The sequence below is a fragment of the Hyperoodon ampullatus genome, assembly GCF_949752795.1.
Source record: "Hyperoodon ampullatus genome assembly, chromosome: 1".
Classification (NCBI taxonomy): domain Eukaryota; kingdom Metazoa; phylum Chordata; class Mammalia; order Artiodactyla; family Ziphiidae; genus Hyperoodon; species Hyperoodon ampullatus.
In genome coordinates, this window is record NC_136914.1 from 203111191 (window position 1) to 203136390 (window position 25200).

General features: G+C 42.0%; 1 protein-coding gene across 1 annotated transcript; it reads left to right on the forward strand.

The window, feature by feature from the left end:
- Positions 1–561: 561 nt before the first annotated feature.
- AS3MT (arsenite methyltransferase) lies at positions 562–25200 on the forward strand (the record flags this gene model as incomplete). Its single annotated transcript, XM_079711963.1, is given in 13 exon segments — positions 562–733; positions 936–976; positions 1240–1367; positions 2627–2777; positions 3290–3426; positions 4464–4533; positions 5671–5752; positions 7141–7272; positions 7836–7978; positions 9792–9845; positions 9849–9926; positions 16862–17002; positions 25112–25200. Coding segments are annotated over 12 exon segments (1296 nt in total). The 3' UTR covers positions 16970–17002; positions 25112–25200.

Genomic DNA, 25200 nt, shown 5'->3' on the forward strand with positions numbered 1-25200 from the left:
AGAAATTAATTAAATTAAAATTTTTTTTCTGCAAGATGAAATGACAATACTTAGAAAACAAGTGAATTGACCAAAAAAATACTAGAGGTTAAAAATGAACTTAGCAAAGTTGCTTTCCTAAATACAATTCAAAATAGACTGAGATTGATTGATATGGAATCATTGATATGATTCCATCACTATGACATTCTGGGAAAGGAGGGAGAACAGATCTATGGTTGTTTAGAAGCTGGGGTGGGGAGATTTACTATGCAAAGGGGCAGGAAGAAACTTTTTGGGTGAGAGTCTTGATTGTGGTGATGTATATACCTTGTTAGAATTCACAGAACTGTACACTTTATAAAGAAAGGTGAATTTTACTGAATGTAAATTCTATCTCAATACACCTGACTTTAGAAAGTAGACTGAGAAAAGGTGAATGCATTCCCAAAGGGGGCAAAAATCAGTATATACGTGGGTGTTCATACGAGCGTTATAAAATGAAAATCACAGTGGAGCAATAAAGGAAGGTCCTTGATAGTAAGAGCCTCTTCCTGGTTGGAAAGACCAAAGACAGCCAAGATGACTTTGGGCACACTAGGGCCGGAGCGCGAGGTGAGGACTCGTGGTCGGACTGCGCAGGTGGGTTCCTGCCCGGGGGCGGGGCCTCGGGAGCGCTGGGCTTCCGGAGCGCTGGGCCTAGAGAGCCGGCTGCTGAGGACCCAAGTCTTGCAGTCCGGAGGCCGAGGAGACAGTGACTGTGGTCCCTCGCCTCCCCGCCCGCCCCCAGGGCAGGCCCTCTGCCCCTAACCCTGCTCCCCCCACCGTCCACCATCACCACCCCCTGCGCTTCCGCCTGCCGCCCGCCCCTAGACCACCCCTCAGTCCCGGGGCTCCCCTCCCCCATGCGGGCTCCGCGCCCTCGCCTTTAAGCTGCCTTTTCTCCCTCCCGGCAGTGGCCACCACCCGCGACGTTGAGATCCGGAAGGACGTGCAGGTGCCCGCAGTAGGGCCTATGGCTGCGGTGGAGCCTCAGCTGAGTGGGAACTTCAGGCCTTTGGAAGCCCGGCCTGGCCCGCCAGGATCCCTGGGGTGGGGCAGGGCCATGTCCGGGCTTAGAGCTTTGTAGCGAGCGAAGGCTGGCCAGGTCTGGGGGGGCTGGAGGGGCGTTGGGGGGGCGTATGGGCGCCTCCACCCTGAGGACACCAGCTCCAACTCTTCTTTCCTTACCCCTCACCCCACCCTTGGCCCCTGGGTCAGACCTACTACGGGCAGGTGCTGAAGAAATCAGCAGACCTCCAGACCAATGCGTGTGTCACTGCAGCCAGGCCAGTCCCTAAGCACATCCGGGAAGCCCTGCAGAATGTAAATGAGGAAGTATCCTTGAGGTAAAGTGCCCTGTGCTGCCTCCATGAAGACCCCAGACAGCATCTTTCTCAAAATATAGTGATGCCAGGTCACTAGGGAATTAACCCGTCTCCTCCAATCCATGGGGCTTGCCTTATCTATTATAAAACTGGTAAAGCACAGCACTGATCGATCATCTTACTGCTCTGATCGATCATCTTACTGCTCTGTTGAAGAACTTCCAGTGACCCACACACATTCCCCCTTTACTCACAGGATACAGTCACACTCCTTGGACCTGACATTCAAGCCTGTCCAGGTTGGCCCTCCCTTCCTAACCAACCTTGGCTCCCTCTGATGCACTATACTACTCTAGCCAGACCTTTCCCTTCCTCCTGCCATCAACACTGCCAAGATGATTTCTGCCTGCCCGGCATGAAGTTATCAATCTGGAATGCCTTCCCCCTGCTTGCTTGCTTCCTTTTTTAAAAAATAATTTATTTATTTATTTTTGACTGCATTGGGTCTTCATTCCTACGCGAGGGCTTTCTCTAGTTGTGGCCAGCGGGGGCTACTCTTCGTTGTGTGAGGGTTTCTCACTGCGGTGGCTTCTCTTGTTGCGGAGCACGGTCTCTAGCTGTGCGGGCTTCAGTAGTTGTGGCACGTGGGCTCAGTTGCTCCGCGGCATGTGGGATCTTCCCAGACCAGGGCTTGAACCCATGTCCCCTGCATTGGCAGGCGGATTCTGAACCACTGTGCCACTAGGGAAGCCCCCCCTTCCTTTCTACCTTCCAAATCCTACCTACCCAACACCTCACTGATGTCCCACCTACTTTGTGAAGCCTTCTTTAATCCTTGGGCACCACTTCCCCAAACCACTATAACACTTACTTCCTGTGCCACTCAGTTTGTAAATAAATCATGGAAAATGTTTTCTGTGTCTGTGTTTTATCTCCCTCGTTAAATACACTTAAGGGACAGAATTCTTGTCTTACCTTTCTTCTTCAATAACTAGCAAGTCCTGGACCTGCATAATATGCTCAGTTAATGCCTAACAAATATTTTAGTTGGTTTATTTGTCTTAGTGCCCATCAATTCAACGGTAAACAAAGCGGATAGAGTCCCAGCCTTCATGGAGCTTCCGGTGTAGTGAGGGAGACCAAACATCTAAAGAGAAATTGAATGAATGATGGAAGGAAGGAAAGGAGGGAGGGAAGGAGGAAGGATTTATAAGATTTAATGGTTCCACATCTTCTCGTCTCTAGAGGGAAAAAATGTGTATATATTTTCTATTTCCAAGATATTATGGCTGTGGTCTGGTCATCCCTGAGTGTCTGGAAAACTGCTGGATTTTGGACCTGGGGAGTGGAAGTGGCCGAGACTGCTATGCACTTAGTCAGCTGGTTGGTGAGAAGGGACATGTCACCGGAATAGACATGACAGAAGGTCAGGTGAGGCAATTATTTCAAGTACAAGGAGGAAAAAATTCTGAAAAGCATTCTTTTAGAGATAAAGTTGTTTCCTTGTGACTCTTCAAGGATAATTTAAGAAGGGTGCTAAATGCAGTGCTCGCTTGTGCCACTACTGCTTCCTGACCTGGAAACCGAGAACTTTGACAATTAGGGGCTTCTCTGGGAGAACAGAGTCAAAGGTTTGATCTGATTTATGAATATCATGATGACTGAATGGAGTTTGATCTTTTCCTTCTTTCTACCATCTATCCTGAAAGATTTTCTTATTGAATGAAGAGTTTATTCAAATAAAACCCACGTATCAAACGGGGGGTTTATGCCCCATTGAGTTGTCCCACTCTGTAGTATATCCTGCATGCCCAGATGAACCTTGTTTACGTACCTAAAACATTCTGGGGGCAGTATATTCCATTAGTAATAGGAAACTTTAGGAAAAAATTAGTGCATTCAAAAATGTTGATTATCAAATCTATTTTTTTTTCTTCCTTTAGGTAGAGGTGGCTAACAAGTACATTGAATATCACATGGAAAAATATGGCTTCCAGGCACCCAATGTGACTTTTATTCATGGCTATATAGAGAAGTTAGGAGAGGCTGGAATCAAGAGTGAGAGTTATGATATTGTTATGTAGGTCTGTGTCCTTACTATTGTGAATATAGCCCATTTCCTATTGAACACACGAATGTCACCACTTTTTGCTGAATGGATTCTTATTTGGGGGGTTAAACTAAACTTAGCATAACTTAATAAAGGGATGGAGCTGGCCTGGGGCACTTGTAGTCCACCAGCCACAGAACACACTAGGCTGAGAGAGAACGTATTTTATTATTATTATTATTTTTGGCTGCGTTGGGTCTTCGTTGCTGTGCACGGGCTTTCTATAGTTGTGTCGAGCAGAGGCTACTCTTCATTGTGGTGCGCTGGCTTCCCACTGCGGTGGCTTCTCTTGTTGCAGAGCACGGGCTCTAGGGGCTCGGGCTTCAGTAGTTGTGGCATGTGGGCTCTAGAGCACAGGCTCAGTAGTTGTGGCGCACAGGCTTAGTTGCTCCATGGCATGTGGGATCTTCCCAGACCAGGGATCGAACCTGTGTCCCCTGCATTGGCAGGCGGATTCTTAACCACTGTACCACCAGGGAAGTCCCGAGAATGTATTTTAAACTTAACCGTGGTTTACGAATGAGCCCAAAAGACCAGCAAGACCAATGAGTCTGCTTATACAATATGTTATCTTCAGTATTATTTTCATGGCAAATTATAGGATTCTGTGTTGCTGTTTTTCCTCTGAATTATCAAATCATGCCTTAATAAAGCTGCCTTCGAGGAACTTAGCCTATTTACATGTGGCATAAGAAATGCCTTGTGCAGTAGGCATCTGGTCCCAGGTCATTTTGTTGCATGATCAACATCAGGGCAGAAACAAATAAGAAGCATGCCTCAGAATTTTTTCTGCACACTCAAACTTGCTAACAGTTTATTGAGATTTCAAACACTCTGTCCATCTCCCTTATCTTGGGACAAAGTTGAGTGTGGGGAAGAGAGGAGGGAGGTGGGAAGAATAGTGTAGCTTTGAGAAAATGGTGGGAACCACCTTTAGGGACTAAAAGGATTTGAAGGTGTCTAAGTAGTCTGCAGATGTGCTTGACATTCTGTCTATTCTTTTTTAGATCCAATTGTGTCATTAACCTTGTACCTGATAAACAGCAAGTGCTGCAGGAGGTATATCGAGTGTTAAAGGTGAGGGGAAGAGGGAGACCAGTGGTCTTTGAACATCAGTGAGAGCACATGGGATATGTCCTGTTCTGTCCCCTTGAGCTGAGAGCTCAAACTCTCCATTTCTCCATTAAATTAGAAAGAGTGGCAAAATGTGGGAGTGACAGGAATACCCTAGATATGAATTTGTTTTCCTCTAGATTTCAAAAGGTGATAAATCTGAGAGTCACGATTGTGATTGAATATGTTAAAATTTGTTTTCTTGGCTGTTTTTTCTCCTGCTTGCTGCTGTACATAATCCTAGAATAGCATCTGCAGAGCTGCGGGGACCTTTGGACTGACTACTAAGGTTATTTTGTATATACTTTCCTAGCATGGACAGTGTTTCTCAGGGATCCTTATTTTGTATCCATCAGGGCTCCAGATCTTTGGGAAGTTAAGGAAGATGGATCTTTTCCATTAACTACTCTCTTAAAGGAAAACTTGCAGGAGCTCCACACCCTCTATATGTATCATGAGATGTGTCTCTTCATGACAGAAGATAGAAGATTATGAGATTCTTGGTTTATAGGGCTGTTTTAGAGATCAAATAAGAATATCTATGTAGAAATGATTTAACAGTGTCTTAATGAGTAGGCCATTGTATAGACCAGCTCACTGTTTTCAGCAGGGTGTATGTGTAGAAGGTAGAGACATTACTATAGAATCTAGATGTCCATGCTCTTGACATTAGCTGAATAAAATCTTAAAATTCCTGATCACTCATATGCCTGAGATTTTAAGGACAATGTTTTAAAAAGATAATGTGTTATTATAAAAATAAATAACAACTTTACCAAAGTTATATAATTTTTAAGGGAGAAGAGTTTATGAATACTATTTACTTCTGTTAGTTCTGTAACAACCTGGGGTTGCTTTTGCTTCAGATTGGTTAAGCTTGGAAAGTTATTTTATTACCTGTTGAGTGAGGCACTGAAAAAAATCTTGGCAGTTGGCTATGATTATAACTAGGGAGGCAGCTAGCAGTTATTTGTCCAAAAAGGGTCAGCTCAAGAACTTCTGTTGTTTTTTTAAAACTTGATTTTAGCCCCTCATTCCTTTCTTTGCTATCTGGGACTAATGTAATCTTTAACCTTGTTTGGATTAATTCTGCTGTTTCAGCACGGTGGGGAGCTATATTTCAGTGACGTCTATGTTAGCCTTGAATTGCCAGAAGAAGTCAGGACACACAAAGTTTTAAGGGGTAGGTTTTTGTGTTTTATTTTGTTTTGAGGCAGATACTCGTCCAAGTACAGAGTTCCATCCTGCTAATATCCAGGATGAGGCTGTGTGATGTGGGAACATGGGATTAGTTCAGGAGGCTTAGGTTCTGTTCCTCCTCTGACACTCAAATCTGGTATGACCTTGGACAATTTAATCTCTTTGAGTCGTGTGTTCTGTACTGTAAAATGTAGGTAATAATTCAGTCTGCCTTATAGGGCTGTTATGAAGATTAAATGGGATAATGAATGTGAAAAATTCTTAAAAGCTCTAGTGTGGAAAAAAAAAAAGAAAAAAAGCTCTAGTGTGGAAATGATGGCAACTGCTCCAGAGTTGATGCCTCCTTAATTCCCCGTGTTCTCATCATTATTGTGTTGTCGATTCCTTTACTGTCATTTTCATGGAGTCTCTGGACGTTGAGGAGATAAATGCTTGTGTTTGGTCAGTCTGGTTATGAAATCAAAAGTTCTTAACTTTTAAAATAAATTATGTTAACTTTTTTCTTATTATACAAGAAGAAATGGATATTGTTAAAAAGTTGGAAAACAGGGAATTCCCTGGTGGTCCAGTGGTTAGGACTCCGCAGGGGGCCCGTGTTCAATTTCTGGTCGGGGAACTAAGATCCCGAAAGCCATGTGGCGCAGCCAAAAAAAAAAAAAAAGTTGGAAAATACAAAAAGAAAAAGTTACTACTAAGCACATAACCCAGTAATAACTTCTTTTAATAGCTTAGTATACACACTTTTAGGGTTTTTTTTTCCCTGTGGGTGTGTATAATAATATTGGGAGTATGCTGCATATAAAATTTAGTATTCTAATTTTATTTAGCATATTTCCTAAGCCTAAAACTTAAAAAAATTTTTTAAATGTTTGTATTATACAACTGTATTGTACAGCTGTACCATAATTTATTTGACCATTTCTCTATTGGTGATGATTTAGATTATTTCTAATTTGTTGATGTAATAAATTTAAAAACTGTAAAATGCCTTATGAACATTAATAGTAATTACTGTTCTAATAGCAGATCATTATGAGATTAATCTGGAACTAAGAGGCAGTTTTGGAATTTTTCTTGTATGTTTTTTTACATAACAGTGCTTTTCAGTATGTGACCTAATACGTACATGAATATTATGATTGATAGAACCAATATATTAGTGACTGTCCTGAACAATGGTTCCCAGAGACCATTAGCTAGCATATCTGGTTTCAACCATAACTTTCTATACCTTGGGGGACACTCAGGTCCTTCTCCTATTTTTCTAGAACCTATGCCTTAAGTAATACCATAGCCTAATCAATTATACAGAAGAATAATTCCCTTAATACCTAGTTGTATTGGTTGATCTGTGATTTTTCTTTTTTTTAGGTGAGTGCCTGGGTGGTGCTTTGTACTGGAAGGACCTTGCTATCCTTGCCCAAAAAATTGGGTTCTGCCCTCCACGTTTGCTCACTGCCAATTTTATTATAGTTCAAAACAAGGAACTAGAAAACATGATCGGTAAGAAACAGCAGTAGGGACTGTTATAACTGCACCCTGAATGGTTCAAATTTGGTGATTATCAAGTGTCTCCTGAGTGAGTCTCATTGAAGGAGACTTTTTTTTTTTTTTTTTTTTTTTTTTTTTTTTGCGGTACGCGGGCCTCTCACTGCTGTGGCCTCTCCCGTTGCGGAGCACAGGCTCCGGACGCACGGACTCAGAGGCCGTGGCTCATGGGCCCAGCCGCTCCGCGGCATGTGGGATCTTCCCGGACTGGGGCACGAACCCGTGTCCCCTGCATCGGCAGGCGGACTCTCAACCACTGCGCCACCAGGGAAGCCCTGAAGGAGACTTTGTGTCATCTGGAAATCTCCATCTTGTCTCCTGTTTAATGGCAACCTCCCAAAGTTTGGCATTCAATAAAGCACTTTGAAGTTATTCAGTAAATAGAGTGATGTGCCCATAAAGATAATTGATGGCATGCAAAGAAGAAATCGTCTTTATAATATTAAGTCTTCATCTGCTGAGCAAACCAATAGCCGTTGGAGTGCTGGAGATGAACCATGAGTATATTCTGTTTTTAGGTGATTGCCGTTTTGTTTCTGCAACATTTCGCCTTTTCAAACTCCCTAAGACGGGACCAACCAAAAGATGCCAAGTTATTTACAATGGAGGAATCACAGGACACGAGAAAGAACTAATATTTGATGCAAATTTCACGTTTAAGGTAAATAAAGATTTCCGTGACTTCCAGCATTCTTTCTATTCTTTCCTTTGCTCCAGGAACCTTTTCTTAACCTTGCATTGCTTCTCACTTTTCTGGTCTTGGTGTATGTGTGTTTGTCTATATATATACACACACATATACATATACGTATATACATTTTTGCTGAACCATTGAAAAGTAAGTTGCAGATATCATGATATTTTACCTTTAAATAGTTCAGCATGCATCTCCTAAGAATAAAATATTCTCCTACATAACCAAATACCATTGTGACATCTAAAAAACTTTTCTATGAGAAACGTCATTCAGACATCAGATTAATGGAATTATAGAGAAAGAGGATGGAAAAATAGGAGAGGACTGCATAACAGTATTTCAGTTGTTTAATTGTATTGTGGAATTAAGGATTGTTAGTGTTTAATGATGACATTGACATTTCTACTACTCTTTTTAGAGTAGGTTTTGTTTTCTCAAAACAGAGACGTACAGGCTTTGGAGTTAGATACCTGGTTTCAAATTCTGGCTCTGTTATTTATTGATCGCTCAGGTAAACTTGAATGTGCCACCAAAATTGTTAGAGATGCAAGTTGCTCCACTGTAAAAGTAGGGATAATAATACCTACATGGCAGAATTTCTATAAAGATTAGCAATAATATAGCAAAACATTGGTACTGGGAACTCAGTAAATAGAAGAAACAGTCATTATTTGCTCCAAAGGTGGAAGAACTTTACTGTTTCCTTCATCTGATTTTTTTGTCTAGATAGCATTTTCAAATTTCTAAAATACGCCCTGGTGCAGCAGGGCGTATTTCACTGATACACTGCCACTTGCCTGCTTCATTAGACTCACAGGATCAGAGTGGGAAGGGCCTTTGAAATCATTACTCTGGTCTACTGGCTTTCAAAATAACATTTCTAATAGCAGAATTATTTTTTATTGAGATATAATTGACATATAACATTATATTAGTTTCAGGTATACAACATAATGATTTAATACTTGTATGTATTGCAAAATGATCACCACAGTAAGTCTAGTTAATGTCCATTACCATACATATTTACAAATTGTTTTTTCTTGTGATGAGAACTTTTAAGATTTACTTTCTCAGTAACCTTCAAATATATAATACACTATTATTAACTAAAGTCACTATGCTGTACATTATATCCTCATGAGTTATTTTATAACTGAGAGTTTGTATCTTTTGATCCACTTTAGCCATTTTGCCCACTCTCTAACACCCCCAGAATTATCTTTTTCAGCAAAATTTTATTTAAAAGATCAATACTTACTATGTGTCCATCATTGCTTTATATAACCCCAGTATCTGAAGGGATACAAGCAGAGTTTATCTGATAGGAGCAGGGATGGGACAGCTCAGAATCTCCTGTGTTCGCTCCTGGTTCCCAAGGCGTAGACCCTTTACACACCTCCCAGGCACCCTGGGACTCAAGGAAATACACTTTAAAAGCCACTAGTCCAAAGCCCTCATTTTAGCAATGAATAAGGTGAAACTCAGAGAGCAGTGGTTTTCTACATTTGCCTCTGAGCAGAGACTAGACACTGGAGCCACGAGTGCCCTTTTTTTTGCACTGTCACCAAAGGAAAACTGATAACGACACTGGTCAATTCCATGTGGAAATAAGCATGAAGCTAGCAGCAGGGTCTGAACATGAGAAAATACTTATGTCAAAAGGTATAGTCTCTTTATCTTGAGATATTGCTCGTTAGTAGAACTTCAGGGTGTTTTTCTTCTATTGAGACAAAAGTGGCATCTCTAAGAATGTGTTTTTCATGCTACCCTTCAGAAAGATGAAACTGTTGAAGTGGACGAAGAAACAGCAGCTATCCTGAAGAATTCATGATTTGCCCAAGATTTTCTGATCAGGCCAATTGGAGAGAAGTTGCCGACATGTGGAGGCTATACTGCTTTTGAAGCAAAGGTTTGCTCGGCTTTCAATTCCCTAACCTCAAACAGAGAACTATTTAAAAAATCGTTATGGTCACCACAGACTGCTAAAGCAAGAAACAAAGCATTGTTCTTTTAGTTGGCCACCATAACTTATTTCTAGCATTTTTGTACCTATAAAATGATTTACCTTCATAACTTCATTTTCCTGGGCTTCCCTGGTGGCACAGTGGTTAAGAATCCGCCTTCCAATGCAAGGGACATGGGTTCGAGCCCTGGTCCGGGGAGATCCCACATGCCGTGGAGCAGCTAAGCCTGTGCGCCACAACTACTGAGCCTGTGCTCTAGAGCCCGCAAGCTACAACTACTGAAGCCCGTGCGCCTAGAGCCCGTGCTCCGCAGCAAGAGAAGCCACCGCAATGAGAAGCCTGAGCACCGCAACGAAGAGTAGCGCCTGCTCACTTTTTTTCTTTTAATAAATTAAAAGAAAAAAGAAGCTTAAAAAAAAAGAGAAAGAAACCATAAAGGAAATGACTACATAAAAATTGAAAACATCTATTCAGGAAAAAAAAAGCAAATAAAAAGATAAATGAGAGAAAATATTTGCAAAATATAATAGACAATCTCTTATAGAGCAATTAAAAAATGAATATCACTCTAATAGAAAATGGTTAAAGGAATTATTATAGGAAGTTCACAATGATCTATGTGAACATTATAAATTTATATTTTCTTTTAGTACTTTTTAAAAATGAGATAAAATTCATGTAACATAAAATTCATTATTTTAACCATTTTAACATGTACACTTTAGCAGCTTTTAGTATATTTATAAGGTTGTGCAACTATTACCACTATCTAGTGCCAGAAAACTTTCATCACCTGCAAAGGAAATCCCATGCCCAGGAAGCCCTAATTCCCCAATCTCCTCCTCTCCCACCCCTGGCAATAACTAATCTGCTTTCTGTCTCTGGATTTGCTTATTCTGGACATTTCATGTAAGTGGAGTCATACACTATGTGGCCTTTTTTGTCTGGCTTCTTTTACTTAATATAATGTTTTCAAGGTTTAGCCATATAGCAGTATTTCATTCCTTTTTATGGCTGAACAGTAGTCCCTTGTATTAGGGACTAAAAATGAGGATAGACCTCATTTTTTTTTTATCCATTCATCAGTTGATAGACATTCAGGTTGTTTCCACTTTTTGGCTATTGTGAGTAGTGTTGCTGTGAACATGCCTATGTATGTACTTCATGTACTTGTTTGAGTAGTTATTTTCAATTCTTTTGGGTCTATATCTAGGAGTGGAATTGTTGGGTCATATGGAAATTCTCCATTTAACTTTTTGGAAAGCCACCAAACTGTGTTCTACAGTGGCTGCACCATTTTACATTCCTACCAGCAGTGTACAAGGGTTCCAGTTTCTCTACATCCTTGCCAACACTTATTATTTTCTGTTCTGTTTTGATTGTAGCCATCTTAGTGTGAAGTGGTACCTCACTGTGGTTTTTGTTTTTGTTTTTGTTTTTTTTGCGGTACGCAGGCCTCTCACTGTTGTGGCCTCTCCCGTTGCGGAGCACAGGCTCCGGACGCGCAGGCTCAGCGGCCATGGCTCATGGGCCCAGCCGCTCTGTGGCATGTGGGATCTTCCCGGACCGGGGCACGAACCCGTGTCCCCTGCATCGGCAGGCAGACTCTCAACCACTGCGCCACTAGGGAAGCCCCTCACTGTGGTTTTGATTTGCATTTCCCTAATGGCTAATGATGTTAAGCATCTTCTCATGTGCTTGTTCACTGTATAATTTCTTGACCACTTGTATATTTTCTCTGGAGAAATGTCTTGTCCTTTCCTGTTTTTAAATTGGGTAGTTTGTCTTTTTGTTGCAGAGTTGTAAGAGTTCTTTATATATTCTGGATACTAGACCCTTATCACGTACATGATTTGCAAAAACATCTCCCATTCTGTGTGTTATCTTTTTATTCTCTTGATAGTGTCTTTTGATACATTAAAGGTTTTAATTTTGATGAAGTCCAGTTAGTTTTTCTTTGCTTGTGCTTTGGGTATCATCGCTAAGAATCTATTACTTAATCCAAGGTCATTGAAGATTCTTCTAGTACTTCCATGGTTTGTTTTTCACATTTAAATTTTTACTCCATCTGGAATTTATTTTTTTTAAATGCTAAATTCCTCTTTTCCTTTCCTTTTTTAAAATTAATTAATTTATTTACTTTTTATTTTTGGCTGTCTCAGGTCTTAGATGCGGCACACGGGATATTCCTTGCAGCACCTGGGCTCTTCGTTATGGCGTGCTGGCTCCTCTCTAGTTGTGGCGTTTGGGTTTTTTCTCTCTAGTTGTGACGTGTGGGTTTTCTCTCTCTAGTTGTGGCGCACAGGCTCCAGAGCACGTGGGCTCTGTAGTTTGCAGCACACGGGCTCTCTAGTTGAGGTACGTGGGCTTAGTTGCCCCACGGCATGTGGGATCTTAGTTCCCTGACCAGGGATCTAACCTGTATCCCCTGCGTTGGAAGGTGGATTCTTTACCACTGGACCACCAGGGAAGTCCTTGGAATTTATTTTAACATAAATATTCAGGTAGAGTGTCGCTATTTTTCTGAATATTAACTAGTCAAATTTTCCTATTAATTCATTTCTCTGCTGTTTTGGAATGCTAATTTCTATCATATCTAATTTCTTAAATGTATATTTGAGCCAGTATTCCAGCATATTCAAAAATGAACATTTTCTAAAATGTCTTAGATTCATATTTAGAATTATTCTAGTAACTGAAATACTGGTGTAGCATTTTTTAAAGCATTTTATCACAATTTATCTCAGGTCATCTCTCACAACTTCCCTGTGAGGAAGGCAGATAGGTAGTTTTAACAGATATTAGCATCTCTCTTCCTCTTATTTATTTTTACCTTTTCCCCATTCATGCTAGCATAATTATTTTATTAGTCCATTCATTCTTTTATAGTATTTTATTATTTAGAACAGGCTTAGTGATGGATTTCAAGTCTCTTTTGTCTGATAGAACTTCCTTTTTTAAAAGAATTTTGTAAAAATTTATTTTATTTATTTATTTTTGGTTCTGTTGGGTCTTTGTTGCTGCACCCGTGCTTTCTCTAGTTGCGGTGAGTGGGGGCTACTCTTCGTTGCGGTGCTCAGGCTTCTCATTGCAGTGGATTCTCTTGTTGCGGAGTATGGGCTCTAGGCACGCGGGCTTCAGTAGTTGTGGCTCACGGGCTCTAGAGCGCAGGCTCAGTAGTTGTGGCACACGGGCGTAGTTGCTCCGTGGCATGTGGGATCTTCCTGGACCAGGGCTTGAATCCGTGTCCCCTGCATTGGCAAGTGGATTCTTAACCACTGCACCACCAGGGAAGCTCCTCTGATAGAACTTCTAACATTCACCAAACTCATTACAGTGATGTACCTCAAGGCACTGGATGTTGGAAGCTCAGGGAAATAAGCTACTGATCTTGCTGGGGCAGGGTGGTGGCACAGCATGGGGTTTAAGTACACAGGTCTTGGAGTCAGATAGACTAGGTTCAAATCTTGGCTCTGCCACTTGTGTGTGATCTTGGATACCTTACCTAACCTCCCTAAACCCTCAGTTTCCTCATGTGTAATGGGGAGGTAATAATCCCTTTTTTCCTCAGGTTGTGAGAATCAAATGGAATGATACATGTAAATGTTGACCAATGCCTGGCAAATAATACATACTCAAGAAATAGAGGTGGTTATGGTTATGGACTTGTATTTGTTAATATTCTTGGTCCCTTGGAACCGTGTTCTACGTATTTGAGTTCTGACCATCTTTGCAGGATTCTTTTATCATTCTCTCATAAACCCTTTCTCCTGAGCTCAGAATTTCTGTAATCTTTTCTCCATGAATTTTACTTTCTGTTGTTTATATTTCATAGAAATTTTGGATACGTGGGGCACATATTGATACACAAGTAACTCTTGTGCCTTTTCCTCCCCCCCCATTTTGTTACCTCACAAGCAGTCTTTTTTTTTTTTTTGGCCACACTGGGCGGCTTGTGGGATCTTAAGTTCCCCAACCAGGGACTGAAGCCGGGGCCCTGGCAGTGAAAGTGCCGAGTCCTAACCAGTCCAGGGAATTCCCAAGTAGTCTTTTTTTTTTTTTTTTAACATCTTTATTGGAGTATAATTGCTTTACAATGGTGTGTTAGTTTCCGCTGTATAACAAAGTGAATCAGCTATACATATACATATATCCCCATATTTCCTCCCTCTTGTGTCTCCCTCCCACCCTCCTTATCCCACCCCTCTAGGTGGTCACAAAGCACCGAGCTGATCTCCCTGTGCTATGTGGCTACTTCCCACTAGCTATCTATTTTACGTTTGGTAGTGTGTATATGTCCATGCCACTCTCTCACTTTAAGAGTAAAGCTTATTGGGAATTCCCTAGTGGCCTAGTGGTTAGGATTCCAGGCTTTCACTGCCGTGACCCAGGTTCAATCACTGGTTGGGGAACTGAGATCCTGCAAGCCAGATCACTCTCCAAAATGGTAAATTTGTAGTTGAGGAATTGGAGACAAGAATCCTGGGGCCAAAAAAACCTGGTATGTTCTTGTTTGGCCACTATTACCAGCATGAATCAAGTCCAAGCTAAGTGTAGAAGCCACCTCTAGAGGTAAAGAGCGATTTTCTTTCTTTGCTTTATTCAGTTCTTGAGCACTCTGCTATTGTCAACCCTTCTGTGTTTCTAAGGAGGTAACTTTCGGGGGGAAAGTAGAAAAAACTAGAATTCTGACTTTTCAGGCCATTACATTTCATGAATGTGTTATTGGTCTTTTGAAATTCTTGGTATTTCACTGATAACAAAATCTTGCTGGTCAGAATCCATGTTTATCTTGAAATATTTTCATCATTCTAATTCTCCTGTACCTGGTTTCCTGAATCCTGGCTCTAAAAGCTGTCAGAAAATTAGTTACAAGTAAAGGAAGTCTTTTCCCCAGTCAAAGCACTTCCACTGCACTCTGGCTGGGAAACTGTAGTTAAGTGAGTTTGCTTCTGCAGGAGATGATTTTCTACTAGCATAGCTCTCCTAGCTAGCAGCACCTCATGTGCAGGAGGGCTCCTGACCTCAGGCTGGAATGCAACATTCTACATGTTTGAACTGGTTTATCATAACAATCTCCCATCTGTCCTAGCGTATTTCTTTCAGCCTATGGTTGTGCCATTGTCTCGCCATCAGCTCCACGTTTCTGAAATGGGAATAATTGACACTGAAGGAAGATTTAAAGAATGAAACAACTGTGTGTCCTAGAAATATAACCTTGTGCTCTCAGGGGAGGACATTCTTATCTTTTTTATGGAGGACCTTAATGATAGATTCCTAAGTACCGTAAGCAGGCGGCATGTAGGGAATGGCTTGTATTTCTGTTTTCCTATCAGTTACTGCAATAGAGGAATGAAAGTACTGCTTGTTACTGAGGGTTGACTCGATAATGACTGTTTTTGAGAGCCCTTTTCTTTTTTCTTCTTCTCTTCCTCTTCCTTTTTTAATCCTGAGAAGAAAAATGTATTTTGTTATTTAAAAGAATTATGTTATTAAAACACTGCAGCATCTGAAATGATGCAAATAGGAGGTGTGCTATGTACTGTCTTGCTCCAGTTAACAGTCGTGGTAGTAATCACATGACAACAGTAGTAATAGTATAGAGGACCTAGCCTTTACCGAACAGTTAATATGTGAAGGCACCACATCAGTTACTCTTCACAATACCCCTTATCTTCATTTTACAGATGAAGAAACAGGCTCAGAGAGATTAATTTGCTAATCCAAGGTCACACAGCTAGAAAGCAGTGACTCTGAACCCACGTCTGATTCTAGAGCTGACATTCTTAACCAGTATGCTGCACTACCTCTCCGTACCTATACTGTTCATAGAAGCACAAGATGTTGGTGCTGGAAAGGACTGCTTGTCAAGGTGTCCCACCTTTTATTTCTTTCAAGTCTTGAGAGCTTTTTGGGCTGAAAGCATGCATTTGGAAGTGATATATCACTTGTACACCCTTCTATTTGCAGTGACCACCAATAAATAATAAGAGTGTAAATTCATGTTTAATGAATTCACTTTCATTATTTAAGGTGGCTTGTTCATACCCTTGAATTCCAACCTTTTTGCCTGTTTTTTCTCTGACCCCGTTGGCACTGCTGGTGGAGGTATCTCATTTGAAGATGAAAGGAGGAAAAATAAAGATTGCAGTCTTATCTTTTGAAAATTCCACTTACTCTGCCCTGAAATCTTGCTGGTTGTGGTTGGCAATCTCAACATCTGAACATCAGCAACTGCTAATGAGGGTCCTGGTATCTGGGACTTACCTCCTTCTCTTGCACACGTTTCTAGAGATTAGAGTAAGGGAAAGGAAGAAGTTTCAGCATTTCAGTAGCTCAGTTCCAAAAAGGTAAAAGGCACAAACAAATAGGAATCCCATAAAACGAAACAAAGCAGAATCAACTCTCTTGGCCCCAAAGGGAACACCTTTCCAAAGCTGTAAATGAAGTTTACCTTGAAAGTAGTGATAACTTGATTAGAAACGTCAGGAAAAGACAGCTACCTTTATAAGTTAGTGACTGATGCTACTCCCAGGACCTCACAGAATTGTAAAATTTTTTTTTTTTTTTTTTTTTTTTTTGCGGTACGCGGGCCTCTCACTGTTGTGGCCTCTCCCGCTGCGGAGCACAGGCTCCAGACGCGCAGGCTCAGCGGCCCAGCTGCTCCGCGGCATGTGGGATCTTCCCGGACTGGGGCACGAACCCGTGTCCCCTGCGTCGGCAGGCGGACTCTCAACCACTGCACCACCAGGGAAGCCCAGAATTGTAAAATTTTATCCTCCTTCTAGGTAAATCAACCTAAGTCCAACTGAAATGTTAGTGTTTGGGTCTGTTGAAACACCTTTAACTTGTCCTTTCATTTTGGTTTGTCTTTTGACAGGATATAATCACAGATCCATTCAAGCTTGCAGAAGGGTCTGACAATGCGAAGTCCAGAAGTCCCCCTGAAGCTGCCAGCGGCTGTCGAGGCACAGAGAAGTGCTGCTAAAACAACAGCTGACCAGAAGACAGTGGGCAGGAGGTGAAAGAATGAGTTACACATGTCTTAACCTGCTCTTCCCCACAGCCCATACCACAAGAAAGAATAAAAGGCAAAACTCCACCGTATTTTAGATAAAAATTAGTGAATTATTTTGACAAAGTATTAATTAAATGTTCACAGCAAAATCATCTAAAGACTAGTTAAGCAGTTTTTCTCTTAACTGAGTCTGGTGCCACCTAGTGGCCAGAAATGGAACTGAGAAGCAGTCTGAAAGCCTGGCTGATGGGCAAGAAAGGCTTCAGAAATAACAGTTGGCCAAGGGCCTCAGGGAAAACATCTTCCTTCTGACCTGCATAGCACCTTTTGGACTTTTCACCATGTTTGCTCATTAAACAGAGCTCCTACTGAACTCATGCTAATCATGCCAAAAGATTGCCAAATCAAATTTGGTAGGAGTGCTCTTGAGGTAATTGGTCTTTTAAATCAAAGTTGTTTTTTTTTCTTCTTTTTAATGTGCAGTTGAATGAAGAAAACAGGTAATCATTTTTTGACCTCAGTTTACCCTAATGTGTGACAAAATAATGACCATCTGCAGTAAATCTTAACCGGAACAAGAAAAGAGTTTGATAATTTTTTTTTTTTTTTTTTTTTTTTTGCGGTACACGGGCCTCTCACCGTTGTGGCCTCTCCCGCCACGGAGCACAGGCTCCGGACGCGCAGGCTCAGCGGCCATGGCTCATGGGCCTAGCCGCTCCGTGGCATGTGGGATCTTCCCGGACCGGGGCATGAACCCACGTCCCCTGCATCGGCAGGTGGACTCTCAACCACTGCGCCACCAGGGAAGCCCAAGTTTGATAATTTTTAAAAGATAAGCTAGGAGATGTAAAAATGGTGGGTTTTCTTTTCCTTTATAAGGTGCCCTGGTTAAACTTTTAGGAAAATATTAAATTTAGTTCTAGTTTCCATAGTTAAAGAAGAAGATTGAGGAATATTTCAAGGATGGTTATATCATTAGAAATAAAGAGCATTAAGGGAAGGTTCAAGAGTGAGTAAATAAATTGAAGACCAGTTGTACCTGAAGACTTTGTCAGGGGCACAGAAAGTGTAAGTCATATATAAGCCATGGTCCTTGTCATCAGGAGCTGATAGTTCAGTTTTTAAATAACAGCCTTTAAGCAATGAAGAATTTTAATAAGAAAATCTCAACTAGTCGCTCTGAGCTCAGTGCAAAAAGAATAAGAGGGGAGGGACTTCCCTGGCGGTCCAGTGGTTAAGACTCCGCGCTTCCAATGCAGGGTACGTGGGTTCCACCCCTGGTTGGGGAACTAAGATCCCATCTGCCACATGGCATGGCCAAAAAAAAAAAAAAAAAAAGAAGAGGGAAATTGGCATGACCGAAGAAATTTTTTCATTAGAGGTATGGGAATACAAGAGGTCTTGTAAAACATTGGAATGAATTTTACAGGACAGACCCCTCTTTTAACAAAGCTGTTCAAAATAGAGAAATTCTCAGATTTCTGAGTGGGCTCAGCTATAGACCCTAACTTATTACTACAAAGCGAGGAAAGGGCAGATGGTATCTTTTAAGCCCGATTCATCTATGTGACCTTGATTCTAAACAGTGCTTTCTTGGTTCTAGAGTTCAATATCTACCCAATCATAACCTACTTCAGTGACAGCATTAGTTAGAATGGTACAGCTGGGATTAGGCATACTTTACTATTCATGAATGCTCGATGGTCCTGCGAGGGGAAAAGATGAAAAGAAAGGGTGTTCTGGTTATTTGGTTTATTAGGCTTTTCAAAATTTATAAGGAAGAGGTATTAGCCTTTTGCTTGTCATTCTGAACTTCTCAGTTCCCCCAAAAGATGTGGAGTGATGATATTGGGCTAGAAATTCACATTGTTCTTTTCCTAAGAATAACATACTTTAGGGCTTCCCTGGTGGTTTAGTGGTTAACAATCCGCCTGCCAATGCAGGGGACATGGGTTCGAGCCCTGGTCTGGGAAGATCCCACATGCTGTGGAGCAACTAAGCCCATGCGCCACAACTACTGAGCCTGTGCTCTAGAGTCCACAAGCCACAACTACTGAGCCCGTGTGCCACAACTACTGAAGCAGGTGCACCTAGAGCCCATGCTCCGCAACAAGAGAAGCCACTGCAATGAGAAGCCCGTGCACCACAACGAAGAGTAGCCCCCACTCGCCGCAGCTAGAGAAAGCCTGCGCCCAGCAATGAAGACCCAATGCAGTCAAAAAAAAAAAAAAAGAATAACATACTTTATACATTATTTTCATTTATTAAAAATATACATTTTGGGCTTCCCTGGTGGCGCAGTGGTTGAGAGTCCACCTGCCGATGCAGGGGACACAGGTTCGTGCCCCGGTCTGGGAAGATCCCACATGCCACGGAGCGGCTGGGCCCATGAGCCATGGCCGCTGAGCCTGCACGCCCAGAGCCTGTGCTCCGCAACGGGAGAGGCCACAACAGTGAGAGGCCCGTGTACCGCAAAAAAAAAAAAAAAAAAAAAGGATATATATATATATATATATATATATATATATATATATATATATATACATTTTAAGAATTGTATTTGATCTGGAATCTAGAAAAGATATATATTAGACAATATAAAATTAAAGTAGATATGTTTTACCCAGAGAAATGCCATAAACAGTTATTTAAATATTCAAAAATAGGTGAAATAGACAACTAGGAATATTTGATCCTTATGAGAGTGGGAGGCAGTATGGAATGATGATTAAGAGCAAAAAGCTGATGCCAAACATTTTAGTTTTTTCCCTCTTAACTCTGCCATTTAGCATTTTGGCCTTGAGAAAATAATTTAACATCTCTGTGCCTTCGTTTCATCTGTATGAAGTTCTCTGAAAGAGCACGTGGCACATGGTTTAGATTATTATTAGTTTAGATCTACTGATACATGGTTGCTGCGAGCCTGTGATGTCAGGACCAGCTAAAGACCAATGCTTCTTTTGCTGCCAGGACGTGGTTTATGAATCTGCCTGTAGGTCTTTTGACAGTGGGCAGCTTTACCTCCAACATTTTATTAGAACCATTTTCAAATATACAGAAAAGTTTAAAGAATTATAGTGATGACCCATTTACCCACCACCTAGATTATATACTTGTTAACCTTCTGCAGTCATTTAATACGTTTTAACATCATATTTACTAACAGCAGTGCCATAGAAACAGGGGCCTAATTCTTCCCTTGCCACAAACCTTTTTCAAAAGATATTGGACTTAAAGAGTTAAAGGAGCAGATTTTCTCTTAATTGATCATTGTATCAAATACAGTATTTTCAGTGCTTCATTATCACAGGGGGAGGATTTATTAAAAATCATGGAAGCCTGCAGAGGCTTTTCAGCTTACCTACTGGGGGTAAGTAGCCTAAACAGGACCCCTACCCTCACACCCCTTCAGGCACACATGGCTTTAAAGGTCATGCCAAGACAGCAGCAGAACCCTCTCCTCTTATTGATTCTTGGCCTTTCTTCCGATGGCTCCCAACCTTATTAGGTTGGGAGGCCTATTACATGAGTTCAGCAAGAATGTGAATGTTGCTTGCTGTCAGGTTCTGCAAGGATTAAGTCTTTAGCTACTGCTGCCACTGATGACAGTACACCCTGAAAGGAATTCAGGATGAAAAACAGGATGAAGCACTCTGTGCTTTGGAAAAACAGGTCCCTTAGATAGTTAGATATATCTCAAGAAAAATTTTTATGAACCCAGATTCTTACATCTTTACATACATGGAAAAGCACTAAAATGATTAACTGAGATATCTGTTCCTCGTGACTAGCAGTAACCTTTCACTGAGATGTATGCTTGATTACACATATTCCCCAGACAAAATCATCTTTACACTGGCTTCTCCCCCTAGCTCTTTAGAGCAGTCCCCCCAGAGCTACCAAGAGGCTGATTCCCAGGCTAGAGCCCTCAGTAAGACTCTGAATAAAACTCAACTCACAACCCTTACGTTGTGTATTTTTCTTTCAGTCGACATTTTCATTAAGTCGCTAAATATTAACTATGTACCTACTGTGTACCAGGCACCATCCTAGGCCTGGATTGCTAACAATGGAATATTATGCACCCCGGGGGCCAACAGGATAAAAACAGCCAGGCATATTTTCTGAACTTTGTTGGTACCTGTCCTCACTTCTGTGCTTTGCCAAGTTTCTTCAATTGTACACATGCCACAATTTGGGTCTAAACAGGGTTTCTTTTGTAGACCCTGCCCTAAGAGTCAGCAGAGGGAGGTCTCACCAGATAGTCAAAATGAACTCTTTTGTAAATATGAAGCTGGAAGTAGACAATCCTAATAAAAACCCATGACTTGAGCTTTACTGCTTCATTCCAGTCTCTGTTCAACTGCTGATCCTGCAGTTCCCGTAAGCACAACTCCCACTGAGGTTAATGGGAGTGTTCTGTGAATGTAAGTTTTGTACTTCATCTTCTGCCGGGTGAGCCTTGCTTGTCTTGGACGGTTGGCCGTCGTCCTGATCCCCTTCCCCGACAGGCCACACTAGTCCCTCCTTTCATGTAGCAGAGCCGTACAGCAGTGACAGGCTCTGGATGAAGGGAAAATCAGTTGAGGACAGAAGTGTTCTGTCCATTGCCTCATATAATAGCAGAGTGCCTCCTATACACTGTCCAGAAGCCAGAGAGAGTAAGAAAGTAGAATGGTGAATTGATGTTCTGGGTGCTCCGTAAGCCAGACTTGTGTCTGCTGACTTTGCAAACCAGGCCGAAAGCCGTTAACCTTCTTCTCATTCATGGAAGGAAAAGTGATTCAGGAGACAGAAAGCAGGTGTTCTTTCTAGATCTGGCTCTACTGCTGAATTAGTTACTTGCCCCTCAGAAAATCATTTGTCCACTTTGGGGTTCGCTTTCTCCAGCTGTTAAATGAGGTTTTGAACTTGGCATACTCTAAGTTCCCTTCCAACTCAGAAACAGACTTGTGGGTCTAGATTCTGGAGAGGTTACAGAATTTTAAAAAATTGTTTGAACTAGTTGCCCACATTTTCAAATCAGAAGGTTTTCCATAACATACGAATTTCTGGCTTCTCTTGAAAAATTGGCAACACGAGCCCTGCATTTTGCACAGCTGCCGTGGCCCCAGTGAGTACTGGCTCCCCTGTCACACAGGGTGTGTCCCTTTAGACACCGTCCCTACCCAGTCAACGTTGCCGACCCCTGTAGGCTTTCTGAGTTTGTGGCCCCATTTTAGGACTAGAATTAGCACAGTTTCATCAAAATTAAAAGTGAGGGTATTTTCCCCATTATAGTTCAAATGATGGCAGGCCTATGGCTTAATCTATGACTCTGACTTACATGTTTAATTCATTACAAGCAGAAGCCAAGAAGGGCACGTGGATCTTGGCAGGGATGCTCACAGGAGGGAACCAAAGAGCACTGGAGCTGCTTATGGTAATTTGACATATAACTCAGAGCCTGTTTGTGTTAGGTGAGGCGTCCTGGACGGTTTATTCTCTGTTCTGAGTTAACAAGCTTCCATCACATCACTTTCTTTGTGAATATGAAATGAGCATCCTCAGGAAAGCAAAGCCTCAAAATGTCAAGTTGCTAGGGAGGAAAGGTTTGCACAGCAAGCACAGAAGGATTTGTGTGGCTTCTAGGCTTAGTAGTTAACCTTTTATTAACTGTCCTTATTTTCTTTTTCTTATTAACCTTATTCCTTTCAAGGGAACTAACTAGGGAAATGTTGTGAAGGAGGTGTTTTTATTTTTGCTTTTCAATAATGTAACAGGAGCCCATGAGGCAATCCTTTACAAATGGTGATTTCTCATGGTAAAGAGGAAAATTCATTGCTTCGTGTGCTATTTATAAACCATGCCAAATATCCCCAGTTGTTTCTTTTCTGAAAAGAACTCCCCTATGCCTCCCTCATAATGCTGATTTTTCTAATTTTACAGAGGAGAACACTGAGGCTGAGGATTTTAAATGACTTGCATGGTGGGAGTACAGTCTAAGACGGGTTAGAACCAAGACTACACCTAGCTCTTCTGACTCCTGTTGTACCCCTGCATCAGAGGGTTTGTCCTTGCTCTCCTTTCAGGGATTCCCAAATTTTAAAATATAGAATAAAAAAGGGAAATAATTACTATAAAAGTAAGGATAATGGTTACATCTAGGGTAGAGAACATGTGTGTGATCTAGAAGGGCTATATAGGGGTTTTCTCAACTAGGGGGTGGCTCCTGTTACCATTATAAACGATTACAAAGTGAACATAAGGGGCTTCCCTGGTGGCGCAGTGGTTAAGAATCCACCTACCAATGCAGGGGACACAGGTTCGAGCCCTGGTCCGGGAAGATCCCACATGCTGCGGAACAGCTAAGCCCATGCGCCACAACTACTGAGCCTGAGCTCTAGAGCCCACGAGCCACAACTACTGAGCCCACGTACCACAACTACCGAAGCCTGCGCACCTAGAGCCTGTGCTCTGCAACAAGAGAAGCCACCGCAGTGAGAAGCCCATGCACTAAGACAAAGAGTAGCCCCTGCTCGCTGCAACTAGAGGAAGCCAGTGCACAGCAGCGAAGACCCAATGCAGCCAAAAATAAATAAATTAAACAACAACAACAACAACAAAGTGAACATAATCTTTGCCTGGGACTGTCCTAGTTAGCTTCAAACTAGGTTAATTATTGATAGTACCTTTTTTTCCACTCTCAAACAGGTTCTGTTTTAAATGATAAATTATGTGGTCAGCTAATATACATTTATGCTTTATGCACCTTTATATATGTTTATTATATGTCAAAAACTTTTTTAAAGTTAAAAAATATATATCCAGAAATCTGACCTATGTTCAGGAGGCCAAGGCCAACCTGGGAAACCTTGTGTTTGCTCTAAGAGTCATGATTACTGCACAGACCACAGTGGCCACAGCTGTGATTCAGGTGTGGACTTCCAGAGTTGGAGGGTGTGGTGTTCCATCTTGGTTTTCTGGGGGCTCCTGTGGCATGAGATAGTTGTCTCTGTTTGTTTGTCCTATATGTTGCTGGAGAAATGGTGTATCCCTTAGTCATAGTTGTGAAGGTCAATCAAGATAATATGTGAGGGCTTCCCTGGTGGCGCAGTGGTTGAGAGTCCGCCTGCCGATGCAGGGGACACGGGTTCGTGCCCCGGTCTGGGAAGATCCCACATGCCGCGGAGCGGCTGGGCCCGTGAGCCATGGCCGTTGAGCCTGCGCGTCCGGAGCCTGTGCTCCGCAACGGGAGAGGCCACAACAGTGAGAGGCCCACATACCGCAAAAAAAAAAAAAAAAAAAAAAAAAAAGATAATATGTGAGAAGGTGCTTTGAAAACTGTGAAGATTTTTTTCTACATGGAGTGGTAGGAGTTCCCTAAATCCCTAAATTGGCAGGCAGGGCCTCAGCATCACTGCACTGGCACCTGTCAGTTAATCTTCTTGTAATACAGCTCTTCTACTTAGAACATTCTATAGCTCCTGAAGAATGAAATCTAAACTGCTAAACTTGGCATTCAACCCACCCCAACCAACTTTCCAACATTATTCTTGCTGTTCCTGTTCAAGGGCCATAGAACCAAATTCAAGCATATGGTGTTCTAAAATGCTGCTCCCTTTCCAACCTCTTCTCACACTTTTCTCTCCAGTAGAATGCCTTTTTCCTCTTTCTTCTCTCTCAATCCCTTTTTCTTGGACTGAATATTTGTCCCTCCCCCTTGCATTCATATATTGAAGCCCTAACCCCCAGAGTGCTTGTATTTGGAGATGAAGCCTCTAAGGAAGTAATTAAGGTTAAATGAGGCCATAAGGATGGGGCCCTGATCCAACAGGATTAGTGTCCTTATTAAGAGATACCAGTGAGGGCTTCCCTGGTGGCGCAGTGGTTGGGAGTCCGCCTGCCGATGCAGGGGACACGGGTTCGTGCCCTGGTCTGGGAGGATCCCGCATGCCGTGGAGCGGCTGGGCCCGTGAGCCATGGCCGCTGAGCCTGCGCGTCCGGAGCCCGTGCTCCACAACGGGAGAGGCCACAACACTGAGAGGCCCGCATATAGCAAAAAAGAAAAAAAAAAAAAAAAAAAAAAGAGATACCAGTGAGCTCTTGCTCTCTCTCCATGTATGCACTCAGAGGAAAGGCTGCTTGAGGACAAAGGGGCCATCTGCAAGTCAGGAAGAGAGCTCTCACCAACAACCGACCTCATAGGACCTTGATCTGGG